Consider the following 27,801-nt stretch of genomic DNA (forward strand, 5'->3'; position numbering starts at 1 on the left):
CCACTTTGGTGTTTTTATCTAATGATACAGTCATTTTCCAGCAACATTATTCTTATAAATCCCTTTAAATATTTGTGTCTAGAAAATTCATAGGCACACTAGCAGAAGTGAACCTAACCTCGTCTTACATTACACTCCAAACTTAAAATTTAGTCCTTGTCAGTGAATAACCAAATTATCCCCTTTCAGTACTTTTTTTCCCCCAGTTCATCAAAAACATAATTAATCCAATTCGAAAAATGTTAAGCTCATAAAAAACGACTCTCCCAACATAATTTTCTGTGTTCTCCGTTCTTAGGCTCAAACTTAGACCTTTAATCAAGAGAACAAGCTCACTTAACCCCTTTTTGTCCAAACATTACTATCCTCATTAATAAAAATGAACAATCATCATGCCAATATCTAAGCATTAAAAAACATAGCCCCTCATTCCCAATATGGTTTTGCAGACCATTGAGTAGTGATATATTAATTTGCATATGAAAAATTGTACTATTGAGATAAATTACATGTCACTTAAAAGTGAAGTACTCGCACTTCATGCTTTCTCAAGCATGGTGTTCGTATTGAGTATTGACCAATAAAAATTTTATGTGAAGAACTACAAATATATGCAAGCTATGCACAGGATCAGAGTTCCATTCGTGTAAGAAAACCATCTATACTCAAAAATTTGTGTGAAACAAGCTAGCATGTGGAGAAATAAGGAGGATTAAAATGCATTCACAGAATCTGTGGAAAGCCTTCCCGGGTATCTTTAGTAGTGTATTCTGAATCAGCTTCAACCCTCTTAAAGATTAGTTTTTGCTGGGGAAGTTGACCATTGGCAAATGCTGTGACTTCTGTGTCTATTAAAATTGTGTCCTCATCCTTAAATTCTCCTCTTAGAATACCCTTTGCAAGTTCATTCTCCACATTTTGCTGAATCACTCGCTTGACTGGTCTAGCACCATAGTTGGGATCATACCCCAAGCTTCCAAGAAGTTGTATGGCAGCTTCTGTTACTCGGATTTTCATCTTGCGATCCGCAATTCTCTTCTGAACACGCTCTAGCTGTAATAAACTTAAAAAGTGAGTCTAGTTTTTATCAAAAATGCAAGTTGATCCATGCATTCTAAATTCATAATGTTAGAGAAATACGATATAAAATATAAGATCATTAATGTGTTTTCACCTAAAAGCTTAAGCTTTTGGGTTAATTGATTCTTTATATGATATCAGAGCTTCTGTGACCAAGTGATTACGAGTTTGATTCTCACCGTCCCCCAATCTATCAATAAATAATTACATATCATAGAATTTCTTAGTACAGGTAGATGGGCTCATGCATTGTCCACCCTTCAAGCCCAATTGGCTCTCATGTCAAGGGGTGTGACAGAGAAATATGATATAAAATATAAGACGAATAATGTGTTTTCATCTATTAGCTCAAGCTTTAGGGTTAAATTGATTTTTTACCCATAAGCCTTTAATAATTCTAACCAGAATTCTTTATGACTTTCTTCATCAATATGGACATAAGTAATTCTTCACGAAAAAGAAAAATGTGCAGGGTTTGGATGGGTGAAGGACTCTTATAATGAATTTATCTATTAGTGAGGACAAAATTACCTGTAACCTGACAATGCTACTTATTTGATCGCGGTCCAGTGGCCGGAAAACAATATACTCATCAACTCTATTCATGAACTCAGGGCGAAAGATGGATCTTGCAGCATCCATTACCCGCTGTTTTATGGTTTCATAAGCTAACTCTTTGGGCACATTGTCATCATCTGTGTTGAGAATGTATTGTGATCCAACATTTGAGGTCATAATGATAACAGTGTTGGTAAAACTTACAGTGCGACCCTGCGAATCGGTTACTCTTCCATCATCCAAAATTTGAAGGAATACATTGAAAACATCTGAGTGTGCCTTCTCAATCTCATCAAACAAAATAACTGCATATGGTCTGCGGCGAACCGTCTCTGTTAGCTGCCCTCCCTCTTCAAACCCAACATATCCAGGTGGAGCCCCAATCAATCTTGAAACTGTATGTTTTTCCATGTACTCACTCATATCAATTCGTACAAGTGCTTCTTCTGTATTGAACATGTAGGAAGCCAGGGTCTTGGCTAGCTCTGTCTTTCCTACACCCGTGGGTCCCATAAACATGAAGCTTGCAATCGGGCGATGGGGATCTGAAAGGCCTGCTCTTGAACGTTGGATTGCCTCGGCTACTGCCTTAACAGCAGGATCTTGACCGACGACACGCTTATGGAGCTCTTCCTCCAAAAACAACAACTTCTCTCTCTCTGACTGTTGAAGTTTTGAAATGGGGATACCAGTCCACTTACTCACAATTTCAGAAATATCATTTCCTGTAACTTCCTCTCTCAACATAGACTTACCAGAGTTCATATAATCATGTAACTCCTTCTCTGCACTTTCAAGTTGTCGTTGCAAGGAGTTTAGACTGCCATACTTCAATTCAGCAGCACGATTAAGATCATACTCCCGCTCAGCCTGTTGGATCTCAAGATTTACCCTGTCTATCTGCATATATAAATACGGCAATGATCAGAATCAGATCTTTATCTTACCGGTGCATAAGTCAATTGTACGCAGCCTTAGCCTTAGCCTTACATTTTATTTTATTTTATTTTATTTTTTTGCAAAGAGGCTGTTTTCATACTCAAACCCATGAACTTCCAGCCACAAAGGAGCAAAATTGCCGTTGTTCCATATTTGCCCACAATCAGATCTTTATCTTCCAATTAATATAGAGTAAAGCTTTTATACATGTGAATTTCTAATGTCAACGCATAATTACTAAATCAATCTCTACACTTGCACTAGTTTTTCAATTTGACAAAACCCAGCAAAAAGCTATCTTCATAGCACTCATTCTTTCAAAGTTCACTTATTTAAATAAAAAAAGAAGAGCACCTTTAGCCAAAAAATAAAACAAAATATGATAACACACCTCTTCTTTAATTGACTGAAGACGAGTCATTACAGACTTTTCATGCTCCCATTGCTCAGTTAGCTCATCCTGTTTCTCTTTTAAGAGGGAGAGCTCTGTCTCAAGACGATTTAACCTATCTTTAGAAGCCCTGTCTGTATCATTCATGAGAGAGAGTCTCTCCATCTCTAGTTTCAAGACTGACCGATTAATCTCATCAAGTGCAGTAGGTTTAGAAGTAATTTCCATTTTCAGTTTAGCAGCTGCTTCATCAACCAGATCAATAGCTGCAATTCAGAAGTAGCTTGCAATTAGCACTTCATGAGCACCATTGATGCTGATTCATGAAGAAAATGTAACACTTGACATTTTTGTCAAAATTATAGGGGTTTAGATAGAGAAACACAAAAAGAGATAATAAGCTAATGAATAATCTAAAATTGATATCGATATGACGTGATACAAAAGACAAATCATTATCCCCTGTTTATACTAGTACTAGACTCCTAATTATAATCAAATAAGAAAACAAATTAGGAAATATAATGAAACATGAAAAACACTTCTAACATATGCTCCGAGATACACTAAGATATTCTTAGATACAATAATAATATAACAAGAATATGAGATACATTCTAAGAATTTAAACGAAACAATTTCAAAAGCAAATAAAAAAAATACCTAAAAACAAAAAATTTCCATTAACCTTCAATTGAATTCACATATTTTCATACTGCATGCTTAAATCAGTCTGAGATTATTCTAATCCAGAATCCAAATCTCGTTCTTATAAAACTTGTAAGGTGTCATAATACTAAAATTGAAATTACATACTAGAAATAAACTTAAATCCTGATGAGATTTCTCAATCTTAGTGTAATACATTAAATAGCCAAGAGCTGGTTGCAAGTACTCACCTTTGTCAGGCAAAAACCTCCCACTTATGTATCGATCTGAGAGAATTGCAGCTTCCACAAGTGCACTGTCAGAAATGCGAACTCCATGATGCAGCTCATATCTTTCCCGCAGTCCCCTTAGTATTGAAATGGTATTTTCAACTGAAGGTTGGTCAACATAAACTTGCTGGAACCGACGCTCTAGTGCAGGATCCTTCTCAATATACTTCCGATACTCGTCTAATGTGGTTGCACCAATACATCGTAGCTCGCCCCGACCAAGCATAGGCTTTAAGAGATTACCAGCATCCATAGCACCATTTGTAGCACCTAGCATATTGTATATTATAGATTATAATTTCCAAACACCATTGGTAGGCATCAGATACAAACAGACGCAATATTTCAGGAAAAAGATATGAATTGAAATGAATCGTCTTCTGTGATTTGAACATCTATTGATCTGAAGGGTTTTCATATACCAAGTATGTGTCAGAGAGAAAGAAAAACAGAAGTTAAAAGAAATTTAAAACAGTTGTCTAGACTCTCCAAACAGATTTTACAATAAATCAGCTGTCTCAAAGTGGAAAAATGGAAAACTTTGAAGCTCATTACCTGCCCCAACAACTGTATGGATCTCATCAATGAAAAGGATAGTCTGACCATCAGATTCTGTTACTTCTTTGAGAACAGCTTTCAGCCTATCCTCAAATTCTCCACGATACTTTGCTCCAGCAATAAGTGCACCCATATCAAGAGATATAAGCTGAAATGCGAAAAGTGTATCAGATCAATTTTACAACTCCTGGCCAACACACAAGTCCAAAAAGGAGAATAAAATAAGATAAATATTACATTCTTATAAAACAAATCAATGGATAGAGATCAATATAGTGAAAATGAGATAAAAACTTAAAAATCTAGTTATTGTAAATCCTACAGTCCCATTCTTGCCCCTTTTTCTTCCAGTTTTAGCTTTATCAAGGATATTAGAATAGCCTTATATTGGATAACACACGTACCCTTCGATTCATCAAAGCTTGAGGAACATCTCCTTGAACAATTCTCTGAGCAAGACTGTTTCAAAGGCAGAGTTAGGTCAATATGCAGAACATATTAACGAAAACTCACAAAAGCAACCACATTAGGTACAAGCAAGTATTTGACTTGCTCATCTTTCGACAAAATTATGAGAAAAACATGGACCTCTGGTTCAACAAAAATATTCCAATGGCATCAATCTCCATATTAAGTACTGTGCATGGTTTCAACTTGAGAACCACATCACCTGACCTAATGTGGCTGCAATATTGTGGTTGCAGACATCACCCTGCAATTGCGGGATGAATTCACAAGAAAATCCGCAATGCGAGCATAACGGCCATAACATTATATCTTTTGTTTAAAAATAAAAAAATTCACAGTTCCAAACTTGAAAAAATTGCCACAACCAACATCACGGTAGTCACAATGCCTACAATTGCAGGTACCACTACACAACTACAACCGCAATTTAAAACCATGGTACTGATATAGTAACCATACAATTGATCATATTGTTTCTGCGATTATAATCAATACAGCTATAGAAAAAAGAACGCCCTCTGGTTAGCCAATTATTACATTCCTACTTTTAAGAAACTTCTTTTTTAAAATAACGAGTTTTATGTAGTTATTAATATTTAAATCAATTATCATTTATTTCTTAAAATATTAAAGAAATATTTGTACCGTCATATGTTTAAATAAATTATTTATTTTTTATTATACCTAAATCACGGGCACTGTTGTATTTATGAAGCAAGAAATTTAACAGTAAAAACGCTCAACAATAATGCAAACACAGGCAACAGTTAGGAGGAAGACCTAAGCACTTACCCTTCAGAAATTGCAGTCTTTCCAACACCAGGCTCACCAATTAGCACAGGATTGTTCTTTGTTCTCCTGGAGAGAATCTGAATGCACCTGCGTATTTCATCATCTCTTCCTATGACTGGGTCAAGTTTTCCTGCTTTAGCCATTGTTGTCAAATCTTTCCCATATTTTTCCAAGGCTTCATACTTTCCTTCAGGATCTATGACAAATTTAAATTGAGGTTTAAGCACTACAAGATGATTAGAACACAAACTATAATGTACAGCTCCTAACAACCATGGAAAAGACAAACACAATCTAATTACCCTGGATCACTGTACCATTCGAAGTTAGTTAAGTCTTCAATAGAAGACAATTAACAACTCTAACTGTCCCTGCCCCAAAACAAAAGGGGGTAACAAGGAAGGAGAAAAAAAAGACAACTACATATCACACACTATAATTATAAAAAGCAAACAAATAATATATGACCTTGGTCAATAACTGATTGGCGTCCCCTTACGGACTCTATGGCAGATTTTAGAGCTTGCTGAGATATTTGAAAATCTCTAAACAATATCTTCCCAAACCTTTGATCTTGGGCAAAACCAAGAACCAAGTGTTCAACTGACACGTATGAATCCCCATATTCTTTCTTGAAGTCCCTGGCTCTCTGAAGCAATGCCTCCAAATCACGCCCCAACATTGAACCACCTGATTCCCCTAGAACCTAACATAATTGGACAAGAGTTTATGAATCGGGTTAGTGGGCTACAGACACAGGTAGTAGTTTACTCAACCTGCTAACAAAATACAAGTGCTATATTTTATAGGCATCTGAAAACATACAATAAGTACCCATGTGTTTACTCCATATCATTTGCATTGGGCATCTGCTCAAAGCCATATATTGAACTTTAATAGTGAATTCTGGAATTCAAATCAAATTATCAGAGGCTATTGATATAAAAGAACCATCAAAAGGATCCACATTCCAACAAATACTGGATCTGGACTGCAGCCAACAGCTGAAAGTCAGCAATATTTCCAACATCAATACAATAAATAAGTCTTTTCTAGCATTGACAGAACCAGAGAGAAAAATCTCAACAATTATAGGTCAAACTGGATGAAGTGAGGGATAAAGGAGAGATTTCACCCATCGAAAGTGGTATCATTGGAATGAAGGAAAAATGGAAGGGTCCGAATTTCATATCACCATCTATTGACAGGTTGGACCAAAATTAGTTTCGCATTTTACTCCTGTCCTCTCCAAGTTTCATTTCGGATGAGAACGAGGTTTCATAAACTTTGCAAATTGGTCAGATCATAACCACATTATGTGATGGTGACATGTCAGTTTCATCTAAATGTTAAGTCATTCCAAAAACAAAATTATATTGCTATTACTTCGCTTCCAAGCTTGAATTTTCACTATTTCTTTCCAACTTCACTTCTACCATCAAGTTGTAGACTTCATACAATTTCCATTTAGGTATTAACTCTTAAGAAGAAAAAGCAAACCTAAAATCGAAGTTGCAAGAGAATATGGGTAAAACCAATAAAATCAAAATGAATGTCAACAAGAAGGAAGTAAGACTACAGTAACAAGCTAAAGACATAACTATAAGCACCAAGGCATAATTAAAGGAGTTCAAATTATTTGAGTTGGTCAATCACCTTGGGTTGCCGCTGAATGTGCTTATCAGTGGCCTCTAGAAGCCGGGTGTTATCTACGCCAACCTTGGAAAAGATCCGGCGAGCAAGACCATTCTTTTGCTCTAACAAGGCTTTCATCAGGTGCTCTGTCTCCACAATCTGATGCTTGTTATCCTTTGCCACTTCCGGCGATGAGACAATCGCTTGCCATGCCATTTCTGTGAATTCCTGCTGTGAAATCTGCCATTGCATCAAAACCCATTATCAAGTTATTAGTTATCAACCACTACACCTCTAAAGCTTCACCAGACCAAAAATTACAACAATTCAGATTGGCAGAATTACAAATGAGTTTGAATTTTGACATCTAACTAGACCTATAAATGAATCAAATTAATTTGAGTTGAGCCAAGTCAGGCCTGGTTTGCATGAGCTAAAATCAAGCCCCATATTGATTAAACTTCTTAAATTCAAATTTTTAACGCAATAAAATGCATTATTTTTTTACATATATGTAGTTAAGAATAACTTAGTCATACCAAAAATAAGACCCTAAATAAATCAAATATTAATGTACTTAATTAAATTATGATTATAACATGTAAAAGCTCAAACTCTGCTCGCCAATTTTTAACTTATTGTTAAGGAACCGAGTAACAACAACTAAAAAGATTGGGTATAACAAAGGATTGTCATTAATGCAAAAAGTTGAATCTTATCCTAAGTTACCTTTCCACTTGAAGCTGTGCAGTGAACAGAGAACTGTTTGGGATTTCTTCGAGTTCTCGGAAACCCATTTGAAAAAGCTTCTCTTTTCTTCAATGGGAGCGAATTTAAGGTCTTTAGGGAAGTGGGTTTCGTGGAAGAGCTAAGGGAGAGGGAGAGCTGAGAGTGAGGGAATCGAGCATCGTTTCTGTGACAGCAAATTGGAACGGAGTGGGGAAGACAGAGAGATGAAAACGACGTCGTAGAAGCCATCGCCGGAGACCAGAAACTCCGACCAAGTCGCCGGCGAGATTGTTGGTGTGGTGAAGTTGTGTGAGTGAGTTCAAAACTATGCGAATTTGAAGAGGTTATGAAACATTGGAACAATGTTGAATACCTTAACCAGGTTCACACACGTGGCCCAGTTTAGATATGATAGGGAAAGTAAATATTTAATTTGATTTGAGCCCTAGGAAAAAAATGTACATTTTGATGATTTTTTTTCCTACTTTTTTCTCTTAAAATAATATTTTAGAATGGGTTTTATTATTCTCCTTTAATATAAGATAGTTATATGTTGTAGAGAGAAAAATGGGTGAGTTCCACCATTACAAGAAAAAAAAGTAAGGTGCGAAAATTGAAGTGAGAGAGTAGGAGAGAAGTTAACTTACGTAAAAGAAGAGTAATATTTCCCTTTTAAAATATATAAAAAAGGAGAAGGGTATACTTACAACTTATTTTCGTTTACAACCTCTTATAACACATATCTTAACCGTTGATTTTCATCAATCAATGGTTAAGATTTTCGCAAATAAAATTTATTAATTAATTATTAATTCACAATAAATGATAACGGTTGATTGACGAAAATCAACGGTTAAGATATTGGTTGTAAAAGATTGTAAACAAAGATAGATTGTAAACAAAGATAGATTGTAAGTATAACATCTTCCTATAAAAAAATAATTTATAATTCATTATTCATATGCATTTTAGAATAGTTTAAAGTATTTATATCACGCATAATTCCTGGATCAGCTATTCTAATGTTGACCAATCAACGATTGATTTATTTATAAAATTGAGTAATTAATTATATGATTGAGGAAGAGATCAATCAAATTAGGGGATTATTTGTTATGGTAAATACAAATTAAATTAGGATAAGTTAGTGTTGTATATATATCTTATCTATCGTAAGAGACTAAAACATCTAAGATGATTCGTCGAAAATCCTCCTAATACTTCAAAAGAATAGAGTAATTCTAAAGAGACTTTCGCAAAATGATGTTGGGACTAAAATTTGAGGGGGAAATATAAAAAATTCAAATGTAAGTAATGGTGAAATCATACATCGATTAAAAATGATCAAGTGAAGACCATATTAGTAGAAAAAATTCATTGATAATCTTAAGGTTTAATGTTTAGATATGGTGCTAAATCCACTTATTGTAATTTGTCGCTTAAGTCTATTGATGAAAGGTAACCCTGCTTAGCCCATAGAAAGTATCCATTGTAAGGGTTTTGAGCTCTCTTATACATTCTTAGTAGTGGTACTAGAGCATATAAACTAAGTGTCTAGAGTTCGATTTTCACTGACCTTATTCTTCCAATAAATATAATATTATGAAATTTAATAGCACAGGTAAATGAGTCTACCCATTATTAACCTTTCAAAGCGGACTTTGTTTCCACCTAATAATTTAAGTTTTTAAGTTAAATTGGTTTGGGAGAAGAAATATTTTTTATTTTTTAATATTTTTTAAATTATTTTTATTTAATTATAATTTAAAATTCATTATTAATAAAAATAAGAATTAATTTTTCGTTATATTCCATTATATATTCTCTGTTTTCTTCTTCTCCTACCTAGATTTTTATAATTTCAATATGATATAATTTCGATCATATTAATTTTGGCATGATATAAAAACTCCTTTGGGGTGAGTGTATTAAAAAAATTAAACACTTTATGATTGTCTGAATGAGGGATTGGAAAAAAATAAATTTAAAACATCCATAAATTATTTTTTAACTTGTTTTTAAGTCATAAAATCATAATTTAGCATAAATAAATAAATTTATATTTTATAATATATCATTATAAAATTGGGAAATGTTATACTTACACCCTATTTTCGTTTACAACCTCTTACAACCCATATCTTAACCGTTGATTTCCGTCAATCAACGGTTAAGATTTTCACAAATAAATTTTATTAATTAATTATTAATTGACAAGAAATGATAACGGTTGATTGACGAAAATCAACGGTAAGATATAGTTGTAAGATATTGTAAACGAAAATAGATTGTAAGTATAACCTCCCCATAAAATATTACTCAATTTTTATTTTTTTTATTTTTTATTTTTGGAGGTTATTTTTTTTTCTTCCTCAATTCTAAAATCCCAAATTTTTATCCTCCGTGTTAAATATTATAACTTTTAGAACTTGAAAAACCGAGAGCCAATCATTCGATTAGTCCAATCGGCCTTCAAAAATTGAATTTCCAAAAACCATTGAAAAACCAAAAAATGGGCCATAGACCGGTCAACTCGTTTAAACTGGTTGTGGTTCAAATATTCTAAAAGTCCAATTCTCAAAAAATTTAAAATAAAACTGTTTGAGTATAGTGATTATTTAGTTTTCAATTTATAACTAAAACGTAGCTTTTCTCTTTTTAATTTTTCCAATGTGAAACAAATAAAAGCTTTGTAAATGCATTGAAAGTTTAAATTACTATTTATGATAAGAAATTTCACCTCTCTTTTTTTATTACTTATTAAATATAAAATTAATATATATTAGAAAATGAAAAAATATTTGTCATTCTTAAAAAAGGAATAAAGTATCTAATGCTATTTTAGAAAATTTTGTCTAATATTCATCGAAACGACATCGTTTTAGGTTAAAAGATTAAAATGTTAGAATGATAAAAATTATTATAATCTTGGAATAAATTAAAATTTCAAACACACTATAGTTTCAATAAATATTAGACAAATTTTTTTAAAATAATATTAGAAATAAGAACCCTTTAAAAAATATAATTTTATGTCATTTTAAGTTAAACCACACCAAATGTATATCAAAACACGATAATTTCCTCTAAAATGATAGAAAACTATATCATTTTAAATAACAAATGCATTTCCCATTAGAAAATCATGTTACTTAATATAATACTTCAAGTTTTCGAAAGAGAAATATGGCTCCTATAACATAAAACTGGAGACAGTACATATTTTGTGATTTTTTCCTAAACATAAACGAAAGCAAAGGGAATTTAAACTGCAGAGTCACAACCATTACCACCATTTCATGAGAGTGATGCATGTAGTTAAGCCACTATTGCCTTAACTGTTGTACAAGAGTTACAAGAGTAGCTATGGTATTACAGCACATTCAAAAGGTTTAACTCTGAAACCATTTTGCATCAACTGGCTTCACAATCCTCATCAACTCAGAAACTCTTTTAACTGTAGCATTAATGAGGCCATTTTGCAACCAAAGAATTTGTGTATGAGGAAATCTCTGAAAACCATAGATCATGTTAAAAATGAATACAAGTGTAGCCTTAACCACCTAAAAAAGATGACATCTATTCAATCCGTATCCTATAATATAATACATCCACATTTGTTTTGCTTAGCATCGCTTGCCACTTTCTTATCTGTTTCAAGAGAAAAAGACCAGAAAGTCAATAAGGATCAGATAAAGCACCAGAACTCAAAATTGTTCTAACAGAAACTGTAGAAGTTTTATATTTAGATTCAAGTGGTTACTCAGTTTTTACTTATCTAAAGAGCACTTTTCACTTTGTTCCAAGGTGAGTTCCCTGACGAAACCTACTTCATATGAGATTAAGGCGCCCAACTAAGTTTAGACGCCGCGCCTAACCATGTTGGCACTCGGCTCAATCCACCAAAGCCTCTTAACCCGGATCGTGGGATGACACCCCCACGATAATGAGCCCTTTAACTCAGATCGTGATACTACATCCCACGATCTTCTGATCACCACTTGTGGATTTAGTGGCGGAGCCACGTTCGGACTAGCTAGTGCCTTGGCACTAGATAGTTTTCAAATTTTTTAAAATTTGGCATGAGTAGAGGCTAAAATATGGCAGCTATGCCAAACAGATAAAAGTATGAGAGGGGCTAAAGTTTTTGGCATGGGCTAACATTTCTTGTGAGAGTTTCTCACTTTGGATCACCCCACACTCCCTCAATTGCCACCAAGGTACTGTGCTTCCTCTGCCAATTATCTCCCTCCTATTGCTCTGTAGATAGAAACACTAGCTCCGTTGCTAAACACATTTTGTTCAATGCCCTAAACACACTTTAAGTAAAGTGCACTACTATTAGTGTTACTTGCAAATTGTGTTACCAAGGAAGTTCATCTAACTATCAGACTACTACTCACAATTTGATCTTTCTGGTACCAAACTACTGGCAGTGAAAAGAACAAACTTAGTCCGGTCAAACTTTAAAATAAGAATATTTTATCTTGAAGCTGTTTATACAAGCAAAACATATAGCTATTAATAATAGTAGCTTTTGGAATGTATCAGAAATAAATACTAAACCTTTCTCCACAGTAGGTGGTTGCACAACAACATGCATTGTTGTAACTCCACCAGGTAGATCACACAATGGGCTCTGGCATTCCCCCACCGTTCTGTTGTTCTCCAATATTTTTCCAGCACTAATTAACTTCACATCTTTTACAGTTCTTGGGCCATACTCCTTGTCTTCAAAGAGAAACACAAACTTAAGATCTCATATATCTTATATACCAGTAAATTGCAGAGAATATGGCACTGTTGAGCTCAGTTGTCAGTAATATATGAACACATATCAAATGAGATCCATGAAAACCAAATGGCATAGATACTTAGCTACAAACATACTCTTGAAAAATTCTAAGGAATAAAAACTACCTCAAATATATATATATAGGGTTTTATAAGAGTTATGTTGTAGGAAAAGTGATTGTGTAATGTTATAGAGATTCGTTTTGCGTGTCTTAATTTTTTATTTATTTTTTTGTTTTAAAAAGTGTGGGCCCCACAAAATGTTGTGAGTGTAGGAAAGTTTGTTGTGTTATGTTAAAGGATAAAATGAAAACCCATATTTATATATATAGGGTTCGTCGTTTCTCCTTTCGCTGCTGATGAGAAAAGTTGCAGCAAATTATTAACACTAGGATACGGGGTCGTATCCTGGCCTAAAAAAAAAAAAAACACATCAGGATTCGGACGCGTATCCTGATAAAAATAAGTGTTGTTGCACTTTTTCCCATCTGCAGTGACAGAAGAAGTATATAACCCACATATATATATATATATATATATATATATATATATATATATATATTGGAGATTATCCCCCGGTAGTTCCATAGATTCCCTATGGACTAATTTGGAGTTCGGGGCGGGTCTAGGATTTAGAAGCCCCTCCCAAAGATGGTCTTAGGGAGGATCGAACACATGCTCTCATCCTCACCTGCTCAGCTCTCATGCGTTAACTGAGCTATCATCATTTGGTACTAAACCTATATCAATCAAGGAGGGGCAGGCAGACAATATTGAAAAAAAGAAGAAGAAATTTAGGTTTAAGAAACTACTTATTGAAGGACATATAACAATCATTTTCCACTTTGCAGTACAGAGTTCATTATAACAAACAGGAATAATATAACACTTTCTCACATTGATATCATAGTAGGGAAATAATACTCTTATGCTACATAAGAATATATCATTTTCCTACACTAATTCGTTTTCCGTGCCAATTAATTTTTTTTTTCTTTTTTAATATAAAATATGGGACCCACATTTAACTTCTCTCTACTTTTTTTATCTCCTACAATTCTACAACATAAGAAAACTTAAACCCATCATAGTATTAGTAGGAAGACAGAAAAAGAGGTCGAAAAATGAAAGAGGACAACAAACTAACCTTTTGGCCATTGAGCTAGAATACTCTCTTTCAGTGTTGCAATACTAGTAGCAGGAGCAAAACTTCTGGGGCCAATATCAGAACCATCACTCAACCGAAACTTGATCTCTAATTGGTCTTGGCTCTCAGCCATACTCAGATTTCAGGAACTCGTGAATTTCAGAAATCAAATAGCTTCAGTTTTACCTCAGACCTAGAAATAGTCCATTGAATCACTTCATTTGAGTTTCAATCATGAATAAAATGAATTAAATCAAAGTATCTTACTCGAGTATTCTGCAAAACTTGATACCAAAAAAAAAAAAGTTTGAGTCCTCTCAATCACACTCAACACCCAAATAGCATACAAAATATGAAAAGGTTAACCAAATAATTAAGGAAACAATTAAGGAAACTATGAAGAGTTATCAAATGTTCTGATGAAATTTCCTGGCTTAAGAATATGAATGAAGAAATACAGAATAAATGAGCTAGGTCTATCTACATGAATAGATAAACAGAATAATCTGATTGAAAGTAATGGTTAAAAGGAAACATCATGGCAGAATTCAACACACTGACAAAGGAATCTTACACAGCTAAAGCCAAAAGTCCAAAACCAATCCAATAATCAAATGGGCATACATTAAATCACAAAATCATCTTGAATTCCCAACTGGGTCATCTGCAAAACAAGCAAGAATTCCAAAAAGAGAATGAATTGAAAAGAAAAGCAAAAACTTGATGGTTTTTCTGAGTTGGGTCAATCACTGATCTGGGTGGCAATTGTGTCAATCATGGAACTTGTTTTGAAAAAACAGATGAAAGAAGATGAAGTGGATGCTGTTTTTTTTTTCCAAATTATTGATATGAAAAACAAGGAAGCAAAGGAAGGGATAAGGGTTTTTTGGATTTTTCAAAGTCTCTCAAAATCTATAGTCAATGACTTTAATGGAACATGTTATTCTCATTACATCACATTCGGTAAGGGTTAAATTTCCTCTGAATTTTAGGTGTCAGAAACTGTTGAAAAGTGTCATTCAGACAACATGTGTATGTCACTCCACATTCTTAACATGTATGGACTTACAATCATAACGTTTCATCTGTAACGAGGTCAACCGAAACAAAGTTACATTAAAATAAAGTAAAAAAAAAATTTGCTTGAAAAATTATGAGGTATGTGTTTAATTTATAACATTAAAAATAATTCACCCAAAAAAAAAATCATTAAAAAAAAAAATGGCAGTAATATGAGATCAAAATACAAACTAACGACTTGCATATAAGTATACAAAGAGTGTATAAGTTTTTAGTTTTTACTGATATCGTTACTTTTAAGAGTAAACACCCTTTTTAGTCCCTGACAATATCTACGAAGTCCTTTTCAGTCCCTGGCAATAAAAAAGGACTAAATTGGTCCCTAAGAGTACAAGAAAAGGGCCACTCTACATATTTGGGAGTTGACATAAGGACTAACATAGCCCTTTTTTTGTAATTTCAGGGACCAATTTGGTCCTTTTTTATTGCCAGAGACTAAAAAGGACTTCGTAGATATTGACAGGACTAAAAATGGTGTTTACTCTACTTTTAAAGTAAAGAAATACTGAAGACTAGGATTCATGTGATGTGATACTAGTAAAAATAATTTAGTAAAGAATTTTATATTTAAATAGTTTTCATTATGTTTCTTCTTAGCTTGATATTTTTTTAAGTATCACTCTTGTTTGAGTTTTGTTCTTTACTGCCGAGAGAATACTAAATGTGTGCTTTGTTTATTTTTGAAGGAAAAAAATATTTTTTTCAATAAAATTTTAATTATAAGATATAAATATAAAATAAGTTAACATTTTTTTTGTACAAGAAAATAAGTTACTTTAAATACTCACTGTTTTGTGCAAAAATTCACATTTTTACAATCTGAAACACCAAGTTTACATATTTGTTAAAACATAAAAATATTTCTCAAACAGAGATATATTTATCTCCGTCCATCTAAAAATTACGTCGTTTTATTTATTTATTTTCTTATATTAATTGATTCACCTTTGAATGGTTATAATTTTTTTTTTCTCTTTCTTTATCACCATTGATTCATCTTTGTATGGTTATGATTTAGTAGCTGAAGATAAAATTATCTCAAGCAGCTTCAGAAACGATAAGCCTCGTTAAAAATACAGAAATACATCATTGTTAAAAATCATTTTCAACCTTTATAACATTAAATTAGAATCATCTTCTCTTACTGTTCTGTATTTTTTTCTCAAAAATACAAAAAACTATTTATTTAACTTAAAAAATCCAAAAAAATCTCCATTTCTTTTTCTTTATTTCCTTTTCCACAAATTCCTTCGTACATTTGTTTCCCAATACCACACATTTTTATTTATTTACTTTTATATGATTATGACTCCTCACATTTAAGCTTTTGTTATATAGGGGTGTATATTTCTCCGGCAGCTTGACGTTCAGCAATCAATTTAACATATATAGGTGACAATATTAAATGTGGAGAATCATAATCATACAAAATGTGAAAGCATTAAATTGGGAAATCATAACCATACATTTGTCATTGCTAGTTGTCGAACGGCTGGAGAAATGATTTTACAATATATATATATATAAGAAAAAATATTTGTCATTTTAAATGACATAAAGTTATGTCATTTTAAGAGAGAGATAGACAAAAAATAAATTTTTTTATTTAAATTTTAAATTAAAAAAACACCCACTTTCTCTCTCCCATGATTTCTATTTTCTGTGTCTATCTCTCTCCTAAAATGACATAACTTATATCTTTTAAAATAATAAACATCAAGCCCATATATATATATATATATATATATATATATATATATATATATATGCAGGATCGTTTGATAACGGTGTCAAATTAAAAAATTTAATACCAAATCTCAATCGTTGATTTTCGTGAATCTAACAGTCAAATTAAAAAATTTGATACCAAATCATTAATTTCTAATTAATTATAATCGTCAAATTGACGGAAATTAACGATTAAGATTCTGTGTCAAATAATATATATATATATAGGATTTGTCGGATATACAATCACTGCAACTAAGCACTGATGCAGTCATATAAAATAGCGTCATTTTATAGTGTGAAAGCATTAAATATGATAATCATAACCATACTAAGGTGAAAATAAATATGAGGAATCATAACCATACAAAGATGGAAATAAATATAATATATAATTGTAATATTTTCATTTTCTACAACGCGAATTTTCTTTATCCCACCCAAAATAGGCAATATATATATATATATATATATATATATATATATATATATATATATATATATATGAGGTTTACATTTCTGCGGTTGTTGTACGTGCAACAATTAAATACTTACCATATATATACTTAAAAGTATTAAATATGAGGAATCATAACCATACAAAGAATAAAAGTATTATATGTGAAGAATCGTAACCATACACCTGTCGTTGTTATATGTAAAGCGGCTGCAGATAATATATATATATATATATATATATATATATATATATATATATATATATATATATATATATATATATATATATCAAAGGTTAATTTTCTCTATACAAAGGTAGACTATTTCTTGGATAAAATTTACATATCTAGTAATAAACTGCCACATGGCTGTCGTGCAGTGTCAGGTACATGAAAGAAAAGAAGTAAAATAATTTTGTGTCATTAATTTAAAGGATTATTTATTACAGCTATGATTACACGGTAAGCATGATTATGTTTACGTATATACCTCTTTTTAATAAACAACAAAAATAACACCAACTACATTTGTGATTGGATCTTCGTAGAGTACATTAATTAATTAAACATTTTAAAAATAATACGATAGTCTATATGAAGGTATGTGATTTTTTTATTTGTCTGAATTATGAGAATAGCATTACTATTCGTATGAAAATTGGTACAAAGAGACGCATCAACAGCCTTTGCAGCCAATACTATTGTCTATTGCGATATTGGATTTGGAGGTGTTGTCAAATGTTCCAAACATGATGTTCTAACAAACCCTTGGAAGGAATAGTCTCTGTTTGGTGATGGTTGATAATCTAAATTTTAAACAACCACATGTGGGACCTCAACTTAGAGATATACTTACCTACTACTATATAGTTCTGATTATATATATATTTTTATTAGTTTTTGCAAGTTTAACCATTCTTCTGAAGTGGGTGTTTGAATATTCTTTTATATACTGATTTAGAAGATTCGACTCTTTAATATAGCTTGACAACTAAAGTTTAATCATTCAACCAAATTACACGTAAACTGATAACATTTAAGTAAAGAAAAAATGTGAAGAGGGTTATATATAAAGAAATGGATACGATATTATTACTATCAAATAATATTTTTATTAATGTCACTATCATATCTTAATCGTTGATTTACGTCAATCAACGGTTATTATTTTCATAATTAAACTCATTAATTAATTATTAAATCACAATAAATGATCATAATTGATTGACGAAATTTAACCATTGATAATAACATTATTTAATAGTAATAATATCCTTTCCCGTCAAGAAATGGTGGGTCTATGAAGCAAAAAACGATAAGGAGTTTGTTTATGTGAATGATAAAGTTATTTTTTTTTTATGTATATTTGAACGAAGCTTTCGAAAAAAAGAAGAAAAAAATCATAAAAAAATATTAATCCAAAAATAAAATAACTCCAACTTTTTAAAAAAAGTCATTCTAAAAAAATAATATATAAAAATGTTTATTTTGAAAAATCCATCCAAACATGGTTGGAAAAATAGACAATGACCTGGTAGCGACTGTCAATATAGAATTTAAATTATGTTTAATTTATTTTTATCTTAATTAGTTTAATTTATCTTGATAAGTTTGACTTATCGTATCTCATTAGTTGTATTTATTATTATTTCAAATTATGTTATTAGGTAATTTATTTTATCAATTAAAAAATTTAAGGATAGTCCACCGGTGATAAAATTAAGGGAAATAGATATACGTTGTGTCATGCTATAGACATTATTAATGTGGACCCCATCATTTTTTTTTTTTAATTTTAAAAGTGGTGGGGTCCATATTGATCGTGTCTATAACATGACACAACCAATTTCCTACAATATGATACATCTATTTCCCTAAAATTAATCAATGAATTAAACAATTACAATCTTCCTCTCAATTATCTTTTCTCCTACTTCTCCTATCCTTTCCATGATTTAATTTCTCTCCCCCTCTCTTCAAACTTCTTCTCCTCCTCCTCCCCTATTTTTCCCGTCCTTCTAATTTCTATCGCTACATACCCAGACCTAGTGATTATAAAATGCGTGTTTGATTTCGTATATTTAGTTTTACAGAAAAACTAAAAAAAATCTAAGAAAAATTATAGCTAAAAATTTGTTGAGTTAAAATATTCACAACTAAATATATATAGTCTAATCAGTACAAATGGATAGAAACACAAGGTAATTTGGGGGTTTAAATTTTGTCTGGGACATAACTGAAGCTCTTTTAACAATTTATAATTATATATTAAGGATAGTATATAATTATAATATAAAAATCATATTTTTCTCACTTTTCATGTCAGCAATAATATCTAAAAAGAGAATTGCTAAAAGAACATAAGTTATATCCTTTAAAAGGATAAATCATTTTACTATAATTTAATAGGAAAAAACAAATATTATATTGTAGGAAAAAATTCTTAGGTCATGTCATAAAAATAATCTATCGTGGGGTCCATTATTTTTAAAATAAAAAAAAGTAAAAGAATTAATAGACCAACTTTTATATTTGTGTAAAAAAATTGCCCAGGTCATCTAAAAGAAAGAAAACATTACCCAATTTAATAACCACTAAAATCCAAAAGAGTCAAAAACCTACACATACCATAAGCTTATTGTCACGTCCCACTCTCAATTGTCAGTAACGTACATAATTTATAACCTTATCTATTGAACTATACATTAGGACCCACTTCCAGTCTACCAATAGTGCTGCATGCTACATTCCAACTGATTCGAACGTGCATACTGCACATACTAATCAAGGAAACTAAGTACAAAATTTATAATGAAACAATTGAAAGTACTTTGCTACTCCTGAGTCCTGACTCTTCAACAAAATTTATTTTTATTCAAAATTTTTTTTATCTCATATATGTTATTCTTACACCAATATAACAAATCTTATACCAAATTTTAATTATTTATTTGCTTATATCTAACAACTCACATGTCAAATAATTCTAGACCATTAGAGATAAATAGAACCACGACTAAAATTGAAAAGGTAATTTACACTGATATAAAATAATCCTAACTCATCTTATCTTCCCTCATAATTTGCATTTATTTTACTTTCAAACTTTTTCCCTTGTTTTTTTCCTCCTTTTTCTCTTCCCCTTTCTTATAGTAACATGCACTATCAACCTTGTGAATGCATGAGCTGCAAAGATTAAGGGAAGAATCATTATAGGGAATTACAAGGAGAATAGGAAAAAAGAATTATCTGCACATTTCCAATGTCTGGTAATCGTACACAAACGAATAACAATATATATATTATCCTACAGACAGTTCCTCAATTCAATGGACCTGTAACAAAGCAATCTCATGAACTACTCCTAGAATTCACCATCTCATTATATCAAATCAAATAGGGTGAAGGTAAAAATTGGTGCTATGAAAAATTAACAAACTAAAAAATGATGGAGGGGAAGGAAAACGCTGCACTAGTGGGAACCTCACAAATTAACTGTCCAAGCACTGATTGAGGAGACACAGGCGTGTAACCTTTTTTTATCTTCAGAATTCAGTTTATTCTCCAATATTCACTAAGGAATCTTTGATAATATAGTATCCTTTCACCAACCAAAAATAGAGTACTTGTTTGTATGTCACAAGACTCTGATTCTCAAAGCCATGCCAATATGGCAACCATGTTTGCAAAAAAAATGTAGGGGATGGCACCAAATCCACCCCATCATGTCCTGATCCATTTGCCCTCTCAACCAATTTTCTATTTGCATTCTCAAATTCATCTTGAACAAAATCTCAAGCCGCAAAAATTTAGACGAAACCTGTATTTACTTTGTCCCTTTTTGTAGTATGCACTGTTGTTAAAACCATAGTGCTTCTCATTGGCAGACTATGATTCCAAGATATGACAGTTCCTAACAAAATCATTTGAATAATTGACATACTTGGTCCAAAATGGCCTAAGATGTTCAAAGCCAATTTCCAACCAGGGTTTTGACTGGCCATTGTAATGAATAACTGCAGCCCTTTTCACCTTCTCAACATCGGTCTTGTTCTGATAACCCAAGCCAAGCATGTGCCAAGAGGGGTCAATTGGATGAACATGACCTTTAAATGCAATCAAAGCAGGGGGTAGGGTTCCAAGCTTCCACATTGTCAGGTTTGACTTCAGATTCTGCCATACAGAACAGAAGCCGTCAATAATAACTTCTTAAAAAAAAGAAAAATTGAAGAAAGGACAAATGCCTCACTACAAAAGGGTGGAAATTCCAATGAAAAGACCAGAACACAGGAAACTAAAGATCACATTATTTCTCACTACTACTTCCAAACAAATTAATATACAAAGATGTTTAAGCCAGTACAGCAACATTAATTTGAAATTAAGAATTTGCTAGAACTTCAAATTATTGACAAGTAAAAAAGTAAATAACTAAATTGTATTATTTGGAGTATATATGGACTTTACCTCTTTCAGCCAGGAATGATATGTCTCTCTTATATTTGTCATCCTCCATACACGTAGATCAAAGATATTCATCCCATAAGCCCAAGCACACTCATCAGGATCCAAATGCATTGCAATGTGGGGGTGGGAAAAATTGAAGTAGTTCCTAAAATGCTTAGACATTACCCACTCATCTTCACCTCTGCAAGTTTCCACAGCCCCATTAACTTTTCCATTCAGATCAATTTCCCAAAGCGGCGACAAGTCACGTTGAACCACAATATCATCATCCAAAAAAACCACCTTGTCAAGGTTTGGGAAGAGCTGTTCAACACACATAAGACAAACACAATCAGCACAAATAAGAGTAGGGAAATTTTCTCCAACCTAAAATGGTCCTGGGTTAAAATTGGCACACATAGAATTAGTATATAAGTGCTAATTGCTAAAGAAAGCAATGCAAATGTGCCACAAGTTACAATTATCTACTTGCACAAGCAACAATACCCAGCGGGTGGAGCATCCCTGCATTCATTTCATGGTTTATGTTCCATTTATATTCTATACATTAACCCCACTTGTTCACCAATTTGGGAGGATTTTACTTGAGATATTTCAACACAATTCCGCATCTCTTAGAACATGGTTTTATGTTCGCTTCAATTACTGTAATTTGTGAGAATTCAGAGATATTTAGTACCCATCATAATCTATTATAAGCATAAAATGAAAAATATTACTAATAAACATTCAGCTTGGAGCAACCCAGTATAGAAGGCACATTCTAAGGTTTTAGGTCAATAATTCATCTCAAGTTTCGTTCACTCGCAATATACTTTTAAAAAAATTCCCCATGAAACCCTGACTCGCAAGGGTAGGGCTGTAGGGGTGAGAGAGATCCTCGCACGTAGTACATTTTTATGCAAACAGGCTATTTTTTGGATTTGAACCCATGACCTTTCAGTCACAAAAGATGGGTTCTATCAAAAATCAAAAATAAAAAATCACATAGAAATAAGATTATTAGCCAAACTTAATGAAATACACTATTCCCAATTTTCGTGAATTATGGTTTGAAAAGTTTCAACAATATTGAGTGAGAGAGAGAGAGAGAGAAAGGGACAGATGAAGAAAAAAGACACAAAAAGTGATCATTGTTGGATCCAACTTACCTCAGGTATGTATATGCGGATATGGTTGAGTAAAGATATGTACTTTGGACTTCTAGCCTGTAATTTTGATGCAAATTTATGTGGATTGGTATCACTGAGATTGGCTCCCGCAGCATGATTCCCATGGTAGTAACTTCTTATCCCATTTTGATTTTCTACAGCTTCAAGTACTGGAACATTTTCTCTAGTCAACCAGTCAAACTGGTGAATGCCTTTGACTTCAACTATAGCAGGGGAGGCAGGATTTAGAGCAAACCACGAGTGCATACCCGCATAAGTTTTTTTGTCGGTGATGACATGAAAGACTATATTCTCAGGTTTCTGAGATGACTGCACCGTAGAAGTAACAACTACTGAAGCAGCCAAGATGTTATCAGTTGACAGAATAAAATGGTGGTAAGAGTTGTCAGACAGCATAGGTAGTAACTCCGGTGGAGGCAGTTGTTTGCGTGCATGGGCATTTGACGAATATTCATCAGTCAAACGCAAAGACAGACAATGAATCCCTTTAGGGATAGAACTCGCTGCAAAGTGTTTATTCATCAGCTCTGCAAATTTAGATTCTCTGATTTCTCTCTCAAATTTCTCCATCTGTCCAAAGAAGCATTGCATGATAACAAAGGTCAATATAATTATCATTTATCACCACTATTAACACAAGAACTGTGATATCTATTATAATAAATGTGACTAAGCTCGGATAATAATTATAAACTAAAGATTTGAACATGCTTATGCTAAGCTTTACACAACACAACAATGTCTCAAACTCCTAGTAGTGATGTATAAAGCAATGGCTATCATTCATAAATAATTAGGGTTGTAAGCCAAAATCAAGATGATAATAATAATAATGATTACAAAGAACTACTCACTATATATTTGTGAAATGAGTATAAGACCTAAAAAATACTACCAACTGCAGATAAATAGACATTATCGGTTCAATAGCTGCAGTTCTACATAACTGAAATGAAAAGAATGATTAAAGAAAGCAAGGAAAAAGAGAATAAAAACATAAAACAGAGCACTTTCATGTGTTATAAAAGGATAAGAGAAAAATCTTTATTGGGCTTGTGACAAACATACCAAAAACTAAGATAATAATGTACTATGATTCCAGTATAAGCATTAATCCGAATCAAGTGGTGTCAGCTATATATGTAAGCCTCACGTAGATGTAAACAGACAAAAGCTAAAAGATGTTTCAGAGATAACAAACATATGAGCAGTTTGAGGAAAGACTTTTGAATTTCTAATTGAAGCAAATTTATGATTATCATAGGTCTACTTAATAACATTTAGTAGATTTCTTTAGCCTTCCTGAATTATATAAACAAGTGCAACCACCATGGTTCGTGCCTGTTTGGCAATGCTGTGAATTTGCACTTTTTTAGTCACTATTCCAAAAATCACGACCAGGAAGAAACATTTTTCCAATTGGCCAAATCATCCAATACATGCTCGTTTATATTATGATTGTTTGGCCAACATTTCAACTAAGCATAGAGATTATAATTTTAAAAATTCTTTCAAATCCCTCAATACACATAAAATGAACTTGTGCTTAAGCAATTTCTCTCTGTCGTAAATCTGAGATGAAAAGGAAAAAACACCCCCACACATTATAATGATGACATAAACAGGTCATACAAGGCAATACAGTCAGTACAATGCTACTAAAACACAGTATCAAGCTTAGCAGCGACTTCCATCTGATTTAAAAACCAGAGATAGGTTCAAATAAATATACAAACAAGAAGAAAATCTAAAGATGTTATAAGCTGAATTATTGTATCAGCTGACAGAATATTGCATCTTTATTGTAAAATTTTTCATAGCCACCATTCATAAATAGTGCATCAATTATCCCAACCTCAACCTTCTAATATTCAAATTTCAGAAATGACAGGTGCCTAAAATGTGTGTTTTCATTTTAAGCCATGTTTTTATACAATTAGAAAACATCAACCGAGTTCAATTTCAGACAACCCTTTCCCTACTTAAAATACCAATTAACCAAGAAATACACGATACTTTATGTAAACGTAAAAGCAACTTACCATTCCCCTTAAGATGAATGCAAACGTTTTTGCATCATATTGATTGTTCTTCATATCAGAAACAAGTTGATCAAATGAATCTGGCAGCTTTAGATCAGATGGAATTTCCCCAGTGTTCACTTCGTAAAGGATCTTGTAAAAATCTCTTACCAGTCTCTGCAGCACCATTACCATCATCACAAGAAGGGTTCAGATAATAGTTATTTAACTAAAAATTTAGTAGATATGATAATGTATTCTAAAATTTATTTGAAGTAACAACAAAATTATTTACCGCTGAATCATCAACCCTACCAAGAAACCTTGGTCCCAACCGCCTACCTAAACAATCTGGAGCAAAAAAACAAGGGACCAATCAAGGGCCAAAAATCGGCAAAAGGTGAGACAAAATGTAAAACAATGAACTTTCAGAACCTAAAACAGATAACATAATGAAAGAAAGATACAGACACATAAGATGATATTACCAAATGATACAAATAGATATATCAAAACTTTTATTAACAACTGACAACCGCAGAATCCAGCTTTGTACAGCCAGGGAGCTCAAGAACAACAAATATTTATACCAGATTTTATTAATATATGATAACACATGATAGTTTTCCAGTTCTAAAATATAAAGACCGCATTAATTTGTCACATGAAAGAATCTCAATCAACACAACAGGGTATAAATCTCAGCAAAACATGCCTGGAAAACATCATCATCACTAATCCTGAGTTCAAGTGCAGTCAAACTATACAAACAAAACGTTATAATTACCAACTCACATTTGAGATCCTGAAATTAAGGTAAATGCTTGCTAGAAAACTTTCATAATCATAAGGGAAATTGCAATAAAATAATTCCAGGCCATAACACAGGAACATATTTTTTTGACTCAAAATTCAAATCAAGATCTATTTTATACCAAAACAAATAAACAAACACATGCCAATCCTAATTAAAAACACACATTGTGGTAACAAAACAAAAGGATCAGAATATGAAGAATTAGAGTACCAAATGAGGAGCACTTGTTGACACCTTCAAGGGTAACAACAGCAGTGAGAATGAAGACAAAGGGCAACAAGAAAGCAAGGATGAGGATGGTGTGGAAGAGGGTTCGATAGGAAATGTGGCAAGCTGCAACCTTGATCTTCATCAAGTCAATAAAGCCATTGTTGCTCGATATCGTGATGCTTCTCATGCTAGGCGAGAAGTGAAGCTGCATCGTCGTTTATGCTGCTGCAGCACCACTATGTCGTTGCCACCAACAACAACAACAACCCTAACGGTTGCACCTGAAACAATCACCCATGGCCTTAGAAAACCCACCATCAGATCCACACCCACAATGCCCCTTCGAATCTGAATCTTTCTGGGGTCTTCTCGAAGACCGCATTTGAGTTTTCAACCAAATGGGTATCCGATTTTCGGCGAAAGGAATCAACTTTCTTCTGGGTTCCGGTGATGTTCCTCTCCCATGGATCAAGAAGAGAGAGAGAGAGAGAGAGAGAAAAGAGAGAGAAGAGAATAGGAGAGAGAGAGAAAATAAAAGTTATTTTCTATTTCCGGAAAATAATGAAAAAAAGAAAGAAAAATATGAAAACCTTTTGTGAGTCAAAACCGTGTTGGGTTAGAGAGTGGGAAGAGAGAGAAATTTGAGGGTTGAGTGTTTGACCTTGATATTAGGGACTAAGGACATGTTTTTTTTTTTTTTTTTTTAGATAGGTCCTATGTTTATGGCCGAGTCTTAAAAGGATTATGTGGATAGCATTCTGAGGGAGCAATGGTTAATTTTAGTTAATCTCTGTGTTAGTGAGAGAGGGGTTTAAATATTAGAGATTAGAGGGAGTGCTATTTTTTTTTTAACTGAAACTTTTCTTTTACATGGAATATATAATAACTAGAACTAGAAAAGGATAATATGTAGAATGGGGTAGCTGCACAAGCCACATCCATACCAAATTTTGTTGTATGAGAAGGATGAAATGGAAGAGGTGAAGCTTATATAAGCCTTATCAAGCCAGGGATTAATAGAATCAAGTCGGGTATGTTGACATTAGGAAGATTGAAATAAAAGATAGAGTGAGATTTTTGAACTAAAACTTAAATACATTAAATAAACATAAAATTGTGCAGCTGCACAGACCACATCTATACCAAATTTAGGTGTCGTTTCTTGTATCAGCGGAGATAAAATGGAGGAGCAGAAGATTATATAAACCTATCACACTAAACATTGGGAAGATTTAAAGTTGGAGACCTATTTTTTAACTAAAACTCTAATCTAGCAAATATAAATTAGTGTAGCTGCACTGGCCACGTCTGCACCAAATTTAGGCATCTTTTCTTGTATAAAAATTAGTGTACTACCCGTGCAAAGAAAAAAAAAATGGTTTATTTGTCTAGTAAGAGTTAATGCAACACATAAAAGTATATTACTGCATTTTACCCTGTGATGTGGTCATTCAAACATTACAAAGTTTGACTCAGCTTCTTTCAGTATTTTTTAGATATGAACTCTCATTTAACACAATCAAATTTACAAAATAATAATAAATAATTATTTGTTTTTAAAGATTTGTGTCGTTAGTATTTGGAACTTTTCAAATTTGTATTTTCAAAAATTAAAATCACAATTAGGAATTTAATTATAAAAGAAGAAGGGCGAAATTTTAATTTAATTATAAAAAATGTTGGCGGGCCGGTCCTCTGGACCAATTCCAGTTTGCAACCTCTAATTGTCAGCATTATAAACCAGCATGTAATAAGTTTTTATATTTATCCACACAAAAAAGTTCTTATAATTGCGTCTAAATTTTTATATTTTATCTCA

General features: G+C 32.5%; 3 protein-coding genes across 9 annotated transcripts; all 3 read right to left on the reverse strand.

The window, feature by feature from the left end:
• Window positions 1–427: 427 nt before the first annotated feature.
• On the reverse strand, window positions 428–8,419 carry LOC133308583 (chaperone protein ClpB3, chloroplastic). Of its 4 annotated transcripts, none has more exons than XM_061509221.1 (10): window positions 8,089–8,419; window positions 7,381–7,599; window positions 6,193–6,430; window positions 5,725–5,920; window positions 4,869–4,923; window positions 4,462–4,612; window positions 3,868–4,176; window positions 2,969–3,234; window positions 1,612–2,538; window positions 428–1,053 (listed from the first exon to the last, which is right to left on the reverse strand). In XM_061509221.1, exons 1-10 carry the CDS (start codon window positions 8,335–8,337, stop codon window positions 724–726), a joined length of 2,940 nt encoding a protein of 979 aa, XP_061365205.1. In that variant the 5' UTR covers window positions 8,338–8,419; the 3' UTR covers window positions 428–723. The 4 variants fall into 4 exon arrangements, with proteins under 4 accessions (XP_061365205.1, XP_061365220.1, XP_061365212.1 ...); XM_061509236.1 differs by lacking the exon at window positions 8,089–8,419 and adding an exon at window positions 6,559–6,630 and having other exon boundaries at window positions 7,381–7,517; XM_061509228.1 differs by lacking the exon at window positions 8,089–8,419 and adding an exon at window positions 6,550–6,630 and having other exon boundaries at window positions 7,381–7,517.
• A 2,881-nt stretch (window positions 8,420–11,300) lies between these two features.
• On the reverse strand, window positions 11,301–14,963 carry LOC133308703 (membrane-anchored ubiquitin-fold protein 2-like). 3 transcript variants are annotated; one of them, XM_061509400.1, is made up of 4 exons: window positions 14,654–14,963; window positions 14,030–14,222; window positions 12,655–12,819; window positions 11,301–11,739 (listed from the first exon to the last, which is right to left on the reverse strand). In XM_061509400.1, the coding sequence occupies exons 2-4, from the start codon at window positions 14,160–14,162 to the stop codon at window positions 11,684–11,686; spliced, it is 354 nt and encodes a 117-aa protein (XP_061365384.1). In that variant the 5' UTR covers window positions 14,163–14,222; window positions 14,654–14,963; the 3' UTR covers window positions 11,301–11,683. The 3 variants fall into 3 exon arrangements, with proteins under 3 accessions (XP_061365384.1, XP_061365368.1, XP_061365376.1); XM_061509384.1 differs by having other exon boundaries at window positions 14,604–14,963; XM_061509392.1 differs by having other exon boundaries at window positions 14,030–14,963.
• A 5,700-nt stretch (window positions 14,964–20,663) lies between these two features.
• On the reverse strand, window positions 20,664–26,466 carry LOC133308723 (probable galacturonosyltransferase 14). Of its 2 annotated transcripts, XM_061509412.1 has the most exons (7): window positions 25,983–26,466; window positions 25,251–25,306; window positions 24,977–25,132; window positions 23,183–23,504; window positions 22,914–23,083; window positions 21,763–22,065; window positions 20,664–21,468 (listed from the first exon to the last, which is right to left on the reverse strand). In XM_061509412.1, the coding sequence occupies exons 1-7, from the start codon at window positions 26,191–26,193 to the stop codon at window positions 21,184–21,186; spliced, it is 1,503 nt and encodes a 500-aa protein (XP_061365396.1). In that variant the 5' UTR covers window positions 26,194–26,466; the 3' UTR covers window positions 20,664–21,183. The 2 variants fall into 2 exon arrangements, with proteins under 2 accessions (XP_061365396.1, XP_061365390.1); XM_061509406.1 differs by having other exon boundaries at window positions 22,914–23,504.
• Between the last annotated feature and the right edge of the window lie 1,335 nt (window positions 26,467–27,801).

Source organism: Gastrolobium bilobum, unplaced genomic scaffold (genome assembly GCF_033153095.1).
Source record: "Gastrolobium bilobum isolate Gb01-03AN ecotype WA unplaced genomic scaffold, APGP_CSIRO_Gbil_v1 utg38905, whole genome shotgun sequence".
NCBI lineage: Eukaryota > Viridiplantae > Streptophyta > Magnoliopsida > Fabales > Fabaceae > Gastrolobium > Gastrolobium bilobum.

Coding starts and splice junctions, on each gene's coding strand:
- LOC133308703 (XM_061509400.1), bottom strand. CDS start 14,162: ATGGCTGAGAGCCAAGACCAATTAGAGATCAAGTTTCGGTTGAGTGAT. Junction 12,820..14,029: donor TCTAGCTCAATGGCCAAAAG/GTTAGTTTGTTG, acceptor TTCTCTTTGAAG/ACAAGGAGTATGGCCCAAGA. Junction 11,740..12,654: donor ACCACCTACTGTGGAGAAAG/GTTTAGTATTTA, acceptor CTCTTGAAACAG/ATAAGAAAGTGGCAAGCGAT.
- LOC133308723 (XM_061509406.1), bottom strand. CDS start 26,193: ATGCAGCTTCACTTCTCGCCTAGCATGAGAAGCATCACGATATCGAGC. Junction 25,307..25,982: donor CAACAAGTGCTCCTCATTTG/GTACTCTAATTC, acceptor TTTTTGCTCCAG/ATTGTTTAGGTAGGCGGTTG. Junction 22,066..22,913: donor TCCGCATATACATACCTGAG/GTAAGTTGGATC, acceptor TGTGTTGAACAG/CTCTTCCCAAACCTTGACAA.
- LOC133308583 (XM_061509221.1), bottom strand. CDS start 8,337: ATGGCTTCTACGACGTCGTTTTCATCTCTCTGTCTTCCCCACTCCGTT. Junction 7,600..8,088: donor GCACAGCTTCAAGTGGAAAG/GTAACTTAGGAT, acceptor ATGCAATGGCAG/ATTTCACAGCAGGAATTCAC. Junction 4,177..4,461: donor CCATACAGTTGTTGGGGCAG/GTAATGAGCTTC, acceptor ACAATATGCTAG/GTGCTACAAATGGTGCTATG.